The 12,587-nt window shown below is 34.1% G+C and overlaps 1 protein-coding gene across 1 annotated transcript; it reads left to right on the forward strand.

Annotated features, from left to right (window-relative positions):
- Window positions 1-781: 781 nt before the first annotated feature.
- On the forward strand, window positions 782-4,061 carry LOC100783157 (probable galacturonosyltransferase 12). The gene is made up of 6 exons (XM_003539987.5): window positions 782-1,287; window positions 2,069-2,124; window positions 2,231-2,386; window positions 2,473-3,063; window positions 3,162-3,464; window positions 3,610-4,061. The coding sequence occupies exons 1-6, from the start codon at window positions 1,077-1,079 to the stop codon at window positions 3,892-3,894; spliced, it is 1,602 nt and encodes a 533-aa protein (XP_003540035.1). The 5' UTR covers window positions 782-1,076; the 3' UTR covers window positions 3,895-4,061.
- The last annotated feature ends 8,526 nt before the right edge of the window (window positions 4,062-12,587 follow it).

Genomic DNA, 12,587 nt, shown 5'->3' on the forward strand with positions numbered 1-12,587 from the left:
CGAGATTATTGTGAGTATACCGATGACTTTTAACCATAGATAATATCATTTTTTTCTTGTAGTCTTATTAATTATTTTTTTATGTAAAAGATATGATACACATATAATAATTTGTATACTATATTTTTTTTATTTTCATCTCCTCTGTCTGTCATTAAATAATGTAATAAATGATATAAAAGGGAGAGCCAAACACAAGAAAAATGCTATTTTGCAAACTGTTTTATAAATTATTGTATAAATAACATTTTTTATTATAATAAACAAATGTTAAAGGGGTAAAAAAGAAATGACTGCAGAACTAAACATGGTTAGTAATAAATTTTTATTAGATTCAGCAAAGAAAACAATATTCCACAACCAATGAGGGTCAGCCACCCTTCAAAAATTCAGTTTAATTTTTTCCAAGCTAACAGAGGAATTAATGTTTTCTGAACTTTTACTCCAACAACCACATCCTGAACCCCACACACAAGAGAAAGAAAGAGAGGCAGTCATTTTCCATGTAGAAGTGCCGTTGTGTCACAGTCTCCAAACTCCAAATTAACTCTACATGCCAAACAGAAGAACTTCGTGTGGAGGCAAAGCCAAGCATACGCCAAAGTTAATTTTGCATTCAATTTTTTTTTCCTACCCTTTGTTCCTTAACTTTGCCTCCTTCAAAACCAAGTCAATAGCACAAAACTTGAAACAAAAACCAACATGGTCCTTCTCAGTCTTATGTCTCTTTCTCCTTAACTACCCCCTCCTCTCATAGCTCTCCACACCCTATTAAAAGCCTTCAAACACCCCTTATTGACATGCTTCCCTGTCCCAAATGCTAAGCAAGGTTAGGTGAAGATAGCAACCTTAAGCACACCATCAAAACCTTCCTCTAGCAGAATAACCTGACGTGGGATCTTGCAGTTTTTTTTCTACATTGTCATTGATCAGGGTGGTGGATTAATTGACAAATGAAAAGAATTAAAAGTACTAGTTGAAGAGGAGGGACTCCAAGCAGTGTTGTTGTTTCTACTTTTTTTTTTTTTTTTGGTTTTGGTGTTGCCTTGCCTTGCCTTGTTGTGTTTTGGACCAAAATGTTGCTGCAGATATCTCCGAGTTTGAGGCATGTCACCGTGCTTCCGGGAAAAGGGTTGAAGGAGTTTATCAAAGTGAAGGTTGCATCAAGGAAGCTTTCTTATCGGATGCTCTTCTATTCACTCTTGTTCTTCACATTCCTTCTTAGGTTTGTGTTTGTCTTGACAGCTGTGGATAACATTGATGGAGAAAACAAGTGCTCTTCCTTAGGTACATTATCAGTCTCTCTCTCACACACACAAAGTCACGAACATAAAAACACATACATGCATAGCAGAAACACAAAGATGTGCCGCAGGGTGAATGAGGCCTATATTTTCAACATGTCAAAGCATACATGTATTTTACTGTACTTTTGAACTTTGAATGATTTGCAATAGCTATTTGTCTGCATTCAATATTTTGTTTGATTAACGACGGTTCTATAAATTGAAGGATTCTGAAATTAACCAATGTAAACGAGGCATAACATTTTGTCTATTGTTTTTCAATTTTGGCTACTTTTATATATATATATATATATATATATATGTATGTATGTATGTATTCAGTTATGAGAAGCATTAGACATAATTATAAACATATCGTAAGAGTCTCCTCTGTTGGAATGGAATTTTTGTAATATGTATTTTGCACAGTATTTTAGTGTTGTAAGTAGGATTCGTCAACGTCAATGATTACTGTTGGCTAAACTTGATATCATGCACTTGTTTCCGTTTAAAAATAGTAAGTATGATGCTATGTTACAAATTTACATGTGTACTTGATGTAGATTTTATGCTCTTAAGAATAGAATAACAGAGTGAATTCCACAATTTGCAAATCAAATTCTAAAGCCACATGTTTAGGGTAATGATAATGATACATTCTGCAACCTTTCGAATTCGAAACAAGCGCATGACTCTTTTACGTCTAGATATAATAATTCCAGTAATTTTGATGATTTATGTATATATATGACCTTTTGATTTACTAAAAATATTGTTTGCAGGTTGCCTGGGAAAAAAATTGAGGCCAAAGATTTTGGGAAGAAGTCTAGAATCAAATGTAATCTCCTTAACTCTTATAATATCTGTCTGCGTGAGAATCCATATGGTAACTAATTGACCAGAATAATCTAATGGTGGCTGAAAATGACACTGGTTTCTGCTAGGTCCCAGAAGTGATATACGGAATATTAGATCAACCCCTTGGCAAAGATGAACTAGAGGGAAGGTCTGATATACCTCAGACATTAGAAGAGTTCATGACCCAAATGAAGGAAGGTGGATATGATGCCAAGACATTTGCAATTAAACTAAGAGAAATGGTACCATTTTCCCACTCTTTAAACTAATGCAGAAGTAACAGTTTTCCAAGTTCAAGTCTCCACTTAAATTCTGAACATTTTCTTAGGTAACCCTTATGGAACAAAGAACAAGGGAAGCAATAGTTCAAGAATATTTATATCGTCATGTAGCCTCAAGCGGCATACCCAAACAGCTTCACTGCCTTGCCTTAAGGCTGGCCAACGAGCACACCAACAATGCCGCGGCACGCCTTCAGCTACCCTCTGCAGAACTTGTCCCTGCCCTGGTTGACAACAACTACTTTCACTTTGTCCTGGCCTCAGACAATGTTCTTGCCGCCTCTGTGGTTGCAACATCGCTTGTTCGCAACAGTTTGCGACCTCAGAGGGTTGTTCTGCACATAATTACAGATAGAAAGACTTACTACCCCATGCAGGCTTGGTTCTCCTTGCACCCTTTATCACCTGCCATAATTGAGGTCAAGGCATTGCACCACTTTGATTGGTTTACAAAAGGGAAGGTGCCTGTGCTTGAAGCAATGGAAAAAGATCAAAATGTTCGATCACATTTTAGAGGGGGGTCATCAGCTATCGTTGCAAATACTACTGAGAAGCCGAAAGTAATTGCTGCAAAGCTGCAAGCACTTAGTCCTAAGTATAATTCAGTAATGAATCACATTCGGATACATCTTCCAGAGGTAAAAGTGATAGAATTATGAAGCAAAATTATTTTTGTGTAGTTCATTAACCTTTTTTCCTGTGATGCTTACTTCTGTGATACTCTTTTCATTAACAGTTGTTCTCAAGTCTTAACAAGGTGGTCTTCCTCGATGATGACACTGTGGTACAAACTGATCTTTCACCTCTGTGGGACATTGACTTAAATGGAAAAGTTAATGGAGCAGTAGAAACATGCAGTGGAGAAGATAAGTTGGTGATGTCAAAGAGGTTGACAAGCTATTTGAACTTCTCCCACCCTTTAATATCCCAAAATTTTGATCCCAATGAATGTGCTTGGGCTTATGGCATGAACATTTTTGACCTTGATGCTTGGAGGAAGACCAATATAAGCTCTACATACCATCATTGGGTTGAGCAGGTATATATAAGTACTTTCCATCCTACTATAATACTGTCAAGAAAAATAAGTAAATTACTTAAGATATGTTCAAAACTAAAATTTGAGTTTCCATATTGGAGAAAGATAGTATAATAATACATAATTGGTATTATGCTTTATGCAGAATATAAAATCAGACCTCAGTTTGTGGCAGCTAGGAACATTACCCCCTGGATTAATAGCATTCCATGGTCATGTCCACACTATTGATCCTTTCTGGCACATGTTGGGATTGGGATATCAGGAAAATACAAGTTTTGCTGATGCTGAGACTGCTGGTGTCATCCATTTCAATGGCAGGGCAAAGCCATGGCTAGATATAGCTTTTCCCCATCTAAAGCCATTGTGGACCAAGTACATTGACTTTTCAGATTACTTCATAAAGAGTTGTCACATTAGGGCATTGTAATTTTGATCATGAAAAAAAGTGGCCATTGTTTTTTAGTGGAAGGAATGGTATTTGCATACAGAGGAAGATGAAAATGATAGGACTTCTTCAAAAGCATATACCCATCCACCACTACAAGGAAGTGACAACACAACAATGATATGGCTACTTTGTGCAGCCTTTGTTTTGATTTTCCTTTGTTAACTCTTCAGCTGAAATTATTTTTCTCTTCAATCCATATTGTAAGTATGACGGTGTAACATCCAATTTTTTTAAAATAAATTAAAAAGAATTTTTTTATTTTAAAATAAATAGTTTTAGAAAAATGATTAAATAAACAAGAAGAAATAATTTTATTAATTTAAATAATAATTTGAATGAAAATAAAAAAAATATTTTATTTATTAATGTGATAGGAAATAAAATAATTTTTTTATAAAATAATAAAAAAATAGAGTAAATAATATATTGGGAATACCTTAACTATAAATAGAGACATGTTAGATCAGTTTTAAGATCGACGATATGTTTCTACGCTTCCTCTTTCTTTCAATTTCGTTTTTCCTTCTTCCTCTCACAAAATCTTTTTTTTTCAGCATACACCCAAATTTGTCTCAGTAAAATGACGATTCCAAATACATTAAACGTTGGATCGACATGAAATTTGAGAACCAAGTTAGGAACTCATTTTCAAACATTTTGACCGTTGGAATTTGTGAAACAATGTCTAAGGTGAGAGAAATGTCTTTCACATCGTAGCTTTCTTTTTCTCGCATATCCCAAACCTGTTTCAGTAAAATTACGATCCCGGACTCGTTAACCGTTGAATCATCATGAAATTTAAACACCAGGTTCAAAATTCATGTTTCACATCTCCACTTTTGGGATTTTCTAAATAATGTCCACAGAGAGAGAAGCGTCCCTTGCACGAAGACAGTAAAATGGAGGCTTTCAATCCCTTCTCTTTCGCTCTAACGCTTAGAAACCCTAATAGAGCAACCAAAGGAAAAGCTTGAGGAATCTTAGACTGTAACATCCCAAATTTCATAAACTAGATTAAAAACAATTGTTATTTATAAATAAATAGAATTTTAAAAATAATGATGAGATTTTATAAATAAATAAATAAGGAGATATAATTATTAATTAAAATAATGATTTGAGAGAAAATAAAAAGGGTATTTTATTTATTTGTTTGATAGAGAATAAAATAAAGTTTATTTTTATAAAATAATAAATAATAAATAAATAAATAGAGTAAATAATAGGTCAAAAATGCCCCTAGCTATAAATAACAACATGATAGGTCAGTTTCAGACTGACTCCTCAGCCTCCTCTGCCTCACAATTTCATTTTTTTTCTCTCTTCTCCCAAAACCCTCTCTTTTTTCCGTAGGTCACCTAACCTGTCTCAGAAAAATGATGATCTCGGACTCATTCACCGTTGGATCGTCGTAAAGTTTGGGCACCACGTTCGCAACCCAATTCCGAGCATTTTCACCGTTGGGAATTTCAATATTGTGTCTGAGCTAAGAGAAATACCCCTCACATTGTAGTATTTTCCTTTCCCGCAGAAACCGAGAGCTTTCTCGGAAAAACTACGATCCCGGTTTTGTTAACCGTTGGATTTTCATGAAATTTGTATATGTTGTTCGAAATTCAGTTTAGCACGCTGTCACCGTTGGGATTTGCGAGATCATATTTGTGGAGGGAGAAAAATAAATCGCATGATGACAGTACAAGTGGAGGCTTCAATCCCTTCTCTGTCTCTTTAACGTTTGGGAACTCTATCGGAGCAATTAGAAAAAAAAAATTGGAGGAATCTCACGGAACCGCTAGAGATGCTGTTATCGCTGACTGAAGACACGTGAGTCCGCTTAGAGGTAAGCGCTTAGAGGTAAGGGATGAGTTATTCATAATTGGGAATTAGTGAGAACATGTGTAAGGATCCTTAGAGATATCAATTGGAATGAGTTTTGGGGTGTTTTTGCAATTTTCATTTTATCCTTTTAATTATTACAGTGAATTATATATGTTTGATGAATCAGTTGATGTCCCAATGAGAAATTGCTATGAAATTGATGTGTTTTTGTGTTGAGTGTGAACTCCTTGGAAAAATTAAGCTCTTTTTATTAACGTAAATTATATTTTAAATAATATTATTCAATGACTTATTTTATATAAATTATTATCTTGCTCTAATTTTTTTACGACGATGATCAACATGTTATATGCATATAATTATTGTAATACTAGAATAATAAATTAAAGAAAATGGTAAGGTTAATGTCTAGTGATAATTTCTTTTGACGTAATATTAAATTAATTGTTATAGAAATCCTTTGATAAAAAACAATGTAGTTTAATTTACTATATACATATACATATATATGTTTTGTATCATGCAAATATTATTGTTGTGTGATGTGTATGAGTTATAAGGTGTAATAAGTTATTATAATGATATTATAATATTATAGTGAAAATTGAGTAGTACAAAGTTGAATGTGTCAATTTGTGAGATACATGTAAAAATGAGATGATCGATGTGATGTTATGAGATGTTAAATTGTGGACATGATATTTGATTGTGAATAAGTGTGTGTGTTTGACACTTGATGTGACAATAATTATATTGTGAGTTATGAATTATACAATAACCCAACCAGTGTTATCTTGAGAAAAGCGTTGACGCGCAGTGTTTAAGAGAAAATGTAGGTTTCCTAGTTAGGAACCAGTGTTAAATTGTAGTGCAATTGTGTTAAACATGTTTGAAACATGAGTGTGAGGTCGTGGTATTGTATAATTCATGAGCAGTGTTTATAAATGAAATATGTGATTAATTATGGAATAATATGTTGCCTTGAGATTATAATATTGTTATTGAGATTGAGTAAAAGTGTAAAGTAGAACATGTGTTGAATTGTGAGATATGTGAAAACATGTGATGGTGGATTATGACATTATGAGATGTGAAATTGTGAATGAGTTTTGGTTGTGAATAAGTGTGTGATTAACTCTTGATGTGACATTATTTGTGTTGTAAGCTGTGAATTGTACAATAACCCGACCAGTGTTATCTTGAGAAAAGTGTAAATGCGCAGTGTTAAAGAGAAAGTGTAGGTTTCCTATTTAGGAACCAATGTTAAAGAGAAAGGGTAGGTTCCTATTTAGAAACCAGTGTTAATTTGTAGCGCAATATGTTGTACGTGCTTAAGACACGAGTGTGAGGTCGTGGGTATTGTATAATTCACTAGCAGTGACTGTGTGCTAAAATGATTTTAGGGGTTGGACCTGAGTCAGGAGGGAGAGACCCTGACGGACTCTTCGGAGTGTAGGCCTTGGGGGCCACCGGGTTTGAGTGCTCCTTTAAGCCTACGCTGATCCCATATGGTTGGAGCATTCTCGCAAAACATCGTGACCCTGACTAGTCTCCCTATGATCTTACTTAGTGAGAGTGACCTGACAAACCCATTGTGTGGTGTGTCTTGTTATGTACTCCTAAGCGCCCCAAGGTGGTTTTTCACTGACATGGTACCACATTGCATGTAGGCTTGAGTCTTAGCATAATTGTCTCATGCGCTTGTTAATTGTTTATTATGAAATTGATGTGTTATTATGTCTTGATTAGAACATGTGATTCTTGTGTAATGTGATTGATGATTGAAAAGTGTGATTGATGGATGAAAAGTGAATTTTGAATGACAAAGTGATAAATTAATGTGAGATATGCTAAGTAAATTGTATTTGGCTACTATATGTTGTTTTGTTTCTCTCTAATAGTTAGGAATGTGATAGCTCACTCCCGGTTTGCTGTTTGTGTTTGGATACTGTGATGATCTTGAATCTTGTGTTCGGGGGAGCAGATGGCTAGGTGAAGTGCTTAAAGGAACCTTGTGCTGAAGGACGTTGGGACACAATGCTCTGATAGGATGTGACAGTGGAACATAAGTTTTATATTAATTGCATAATGTTAGTCTATTTTATTTTATCTCACTGATTTAACAAAATATTTTTGTAAATTTTGAAGGCCTTGTTTCGAGCTGAATATATTTTTAATAAGTTTTAATTGATAATAGTGAAGTGAACGTGAACCTTTTACCTGTGTGAATTTGGTTACCGATATTTTTATATATTTTATTTATTTATATGTCGAGGTAGAGGGTGTCACATAGACAACTTCTAGAGATGTTGCTATCACTTTTAGAATACACACGTGAGCTTGCTTAGAGGTCACAGATGAGTTTATCGCAATTGAGTTTAGAATGAACATGTGTAGGGATCCTTAGGAATCAAATTAAGATTTATTTTGGGATGCTTATTGAATTATAATTTTTCCTTTATGATTATAAATATGATATTGTTGTTTTTGATGAACCAATTGATGTTCTCATGCGAATTGGTTGATAAAATTGAGTGTTCTTGGTGTTCTCGTGTTTTTAACCTAGGATTTTGATTAATTGATTTTGATATGATTCTGTGAAATTGTTTGAGGGGTTTTACTCTCCATGTTGTGAGAAGAATTTTTGTATAAATTATTTGTACTTTGGACAAGATTTGCTAGATTGACATGATAAATTGTTATATTGAGATTATGAAATTGTGATTAAAATTATGCCTGAGTGATAAATTGAATATGTGATGAATTGTGAGATAACATGTTGCATTGAGATTACAATATTATTATTGAGATTGAGTATAAGTGCAAAGTTGAACATGTTTTAATTTGTGAGATGCATGTAAACATGTGATGATGGATTATGACATTATGAGATGTTAAATTGTGGACATGAGATTTGGTTGTGAATAAGTGTGTGATTAACACTTGATGTGACAATATTTGTGTTGTGAGCTATGAATTATACAATAACCTAACTGGTGTTTACCTTCAGAAAAATGCTTATGCGTAGTGTTAAAGGAAAAATGTAGGATTCCTAGTTAGGAACCTAAAGTGTTAAATTGTAGCACAATGTGTTAAACGTGTTTGAAACACGAGTGTGAGATCGTGGGTATTGTATAATTCATTAGTAGTGTCTACGTGTAAAAAAACTTTTATGGGTTGGACCTGAATCAGGAAGGTGAGGCCCTAACAGATTCTTCAGAGTCTAGGCCTTGAGGGTAAAGGCACTCGGTTTGGGTGTTCCTTTAAGCCTATGTTGATCCCATATGATTGGAGTATTCTTGCAAAACAAAGTGATCTTGACTGGTCACCTTATGATCTTACTTAGTGAGAGTGACCTGACATACCCAATGTGTGGTGTGTCTTGTTATGTACTCCTAAGCGTCCCAATGTGGTTTTTCACTAACATGGTACCACATTGCATATAGGCTTGAGTCTTAATATAATTTTTGCATAACGTTTGCTAATTGTTTATTATGAAATATATGAGTGTTATTACGTCTTGACTTGAGTGTGTGATTCATGTGTAATGTGATTGGTGATTGAAAAATGAATTTTAAACAATAAAGTGGTGAAGTAACGTGGATTGTATTAAGTTGAGCTATGTTATAAATACTTCCATAATTTATTTTATTTACGTCTTTGTTTATTTTATTTTTATAGAAATGTGATAACTCACTCCCTATGTACTATTTTTGTTTGGATCCTATGATGATCTCGAATCTTGTGTTCATGGGAGCAGATGACTAGGTAGATGACTTTAAAGAACCTCATGCTAGAAGGCGCTGGAACACAATGCTCTAATAGGATGTGACATTGGGGCATAGGTTTCTATATTAAATGCATGAAGTCTTGGACGACCTTGTTTTGAGCCAAGATGATTTTATTATTTATTTGGACACATTCTATTATGATGTTAGAAAAATGAATGTGAGCCTTTTACCCTTTTGAAATGCTTTTATTTAAATGTGTTTTAAAAACTTTTAATTAATTTTGCATTCTTATTCCTTTTATTATTAGTAAAATGCAGTTCTTTTGGAAAACCAACATGTAAGTTGTAACACCCTAACGAATCACACTAGAAAGAGAGGAATCCGGAGGCTATACAGGTATGGGTCTATACAATTGAGGATGACTTAAATGAATTAATTGGTACTACCTATACCAATAAGATGCATCTACTTTTTGGTAGCCCATCACTTAAGAATTTCACGATTATGCGTGCTTAGCTTGGAGTAGTTATGAGATGAGTGACTTTCTGGGAAGTTTCTTGGAAAATATGCAAGTGATGACAAAACATGTTGAAAAGTCTTGTGTTGGTTTATGGGGTCAATTGTTGATCCTAGAAGTAAGTAGATATGATTTTCAAGGTCTTGGAAAAGACTACTTATGGAGGGTTATAGCCAACAAAGATGTTGAATGAAGTGTTACCGTGTGAAGTGTCATAGTGTGAGAGCTGTTGAGAAGTAAAAAATCAAGGATGTCACACAAGCTAATGGATTAAGATGTTAAATGAAGAAATAAAAGATTATGGGGGAGACACTAAACGACCAATCAAAAATCCTTTTGAACTAGTGACCTTGAAATCACATGATAGCAACCTTATCATTGCACCAAGGCTCACCCTCAAATATATAACTATATTTTTTTAAAAGGTAAAAGATGAACATTATTAATAATATGTAATTAGACTTAACATAAGATATGTCAAAAATTTATCACAAAAATGTTACATAAAGACATGTAACTATATTGAATACTTAATATGAAAAACTTAAGACTTACCTCATTGTCAAAATCAAATATTTTGAATGGCTCAAAATGGTGGTTGGACTTTTGAATGGCATCACAGACTATTTAAGTGGGAGAATGTATTGCTAGAAGACCTTAAGACTCATCTTCAAGGTTTTTCTCTACAACAAGAGAACTCAGATACATGGAAGTAGAAACAAGGTAATCTAGAAACCTACTTTGTTGTTATTGCTTAGATTTTTTTCATAGAACATCATTGTCAAAATCTGAACCTACATCAAATTTCAATCATTGATGGAAAACTTTGGAAGTCCAATGTACCGTCTAAAGTCTTGATCTTCTCATGGTGACACCTAATGGATAGATTGCCAACTTATGTTCAATTGACAAAGAGAGGTGTCATTTTCTAGAATGTAGATTACTCTTGCACATTATGTCACTTAGTTGAGGAAGATAGCAACCATCTCTGTTTGAGTTGTGCATTTGCGAAAAGCATTTGGAAGGTTGTGTTTAGATGGCTGGGTATTGACTTTGTAAGACCTAATGACATTGGACAATTATATATGCAACTTGGTTTTTGTACCAAAAACTTTAAGCCGTGATGTATGAAGCACTTGTTTTGGCATGTTACTTGTTGGCATATATGGTTAGAGAGAAACAAAAGTATTTTTATGAATGAACCGCGGGATGCAGGTAGAATCATTGACATGATACAAGTATATCTTGGCAATGGCTTCTCTACAAAAATGGCACCAAGTTAGGGACTGTATTTTCTTCATGGTGCATGAACCCGTTGATGTGTTACTAAGAAGGCAAAGGCCCTTTTGATGTTTTTTGTAAAGGGGATACATTTTTTGTTGGGAAGGAAGGAAAATTCATAGGTGAAACAACGATAGAGTATAATGACATACTATACTTGCACTTAACTCTCTTTTATAATTACCTTTATTATATTAATATATACATATAACCCTTTTCCTTTAAAAAAAAACCTTGCCTTGAAAGAATTTGGTTTCACTGCGCCCTGAATCAATAAAAAAGTTATTTTTTTTAATTCATCCCATTTTATTTTTGCGAAAGGGAGGTTGTGAGTCACCTGGGCTAAGAATTTGTCGATTGGTTGATTCTTGAAATATCCTCTTGAGAAAAAAAAAAGGCCTTCGGGTCTCAACCCAAAAATGAATAGGAAGCGGGGCGAGCCAGGGTTTTTCATTAAAGGAGGGAAAATATTTTACATTAAATACCAAATCAGTGATAAACTTCACTAATGGTTTAGAGGGCTTTGAACCCTTCACTTCTTTTACAAGAACATTTCATTTCTTCATTGACAATCCCATCTCTCACACTTAAATTCACTTTTTTTTTCTATGACCATTCAACAATGGAAAACCTCAAATGAGCCCTTAAAGCCAATAAGATCACCAAAGTTACTTTTTTCCTCCAATGCCAATTTTGGGTTGTGTAGCATAACCATTGACTATGAATAAAGGGCATCAGGTTTTATTTTTATGGAATTGCTTTGGGCACCAACAAAATTGCTAATAAACCCATGAATTTTTAGAAATCCCCATTATACCCCTTTTTGTTATAAGTTGTTGTTCAGCGCTTTCCTTCTTCACGCGACCTTGTTTTCTTTCCTTGAGTTTCGTTCTCGTGAGAGGTGTTCCATGAGAGTTTGCCGTTCATTCTTGTGTCGTCTTTGGTGGAGGTGCATTGTTTACGGTGATTCGTCGGCAAGTAGTGGTTGTCGTGGCAGTTGGTTTGGCCATTAATAGCGAAGGTAAGTTCTTCATTTGATTTTTTCGCGTAATAGTTACAGATTGATAATCTCTAAGCTATGTAAAATTTACAGATTGATAATCCGTAAGTTTTTATAACTTACAAATTGATAATCTGTATACTTTTTTACAAATTAACAATCTGTAAGAAGCATATGGAATGACAATCCGTAAGCTTCATACGGATTACCAATCCGTAAGAAGATTACGGATTGTCAATCCGTATGCTTCTTTTAAATTTATTTGTTATTTATATAAATTTATTTTTTTGTTTAATTAGAAAAA

The sequence above is a fragment of the Glycine max genome, chromosome 12, assembly GCF_000004515.6.
Source record: "Glycine max cultivar Williams 82 chromosome 12, Glycine_max_v4.0, whole genome shotgun sequence".
NCBI lineage: Eukaryota > Viridiplantae > Streptophyta > Magnoliopsida > Fabales > Fabaceae > Glycine > Glycine max.

Coding starts and splice junctions, on each gene's coding strand:
- LOC100783157 (XM_003539987.5), top strand. CDS start 1,077: ATGTTGCTGCAGATATCTCCGAGTTTGAGGCATGTCACCGTGCTTCCG. Junction 1,288..2,068: donor AAACAAGTGCTCTTCCTTAG/GTACATTATCAG, acceptor TATTGTTTGCAG/GTTGCCTGGGAAAAAAATTG. Junction 2,387..2,472: donor CAATTAAACTAAGAGAAATG/GTACCATTTTCC, acceptor ACATTTTCTTAG/GTAACCCTTATGGAACAAAG.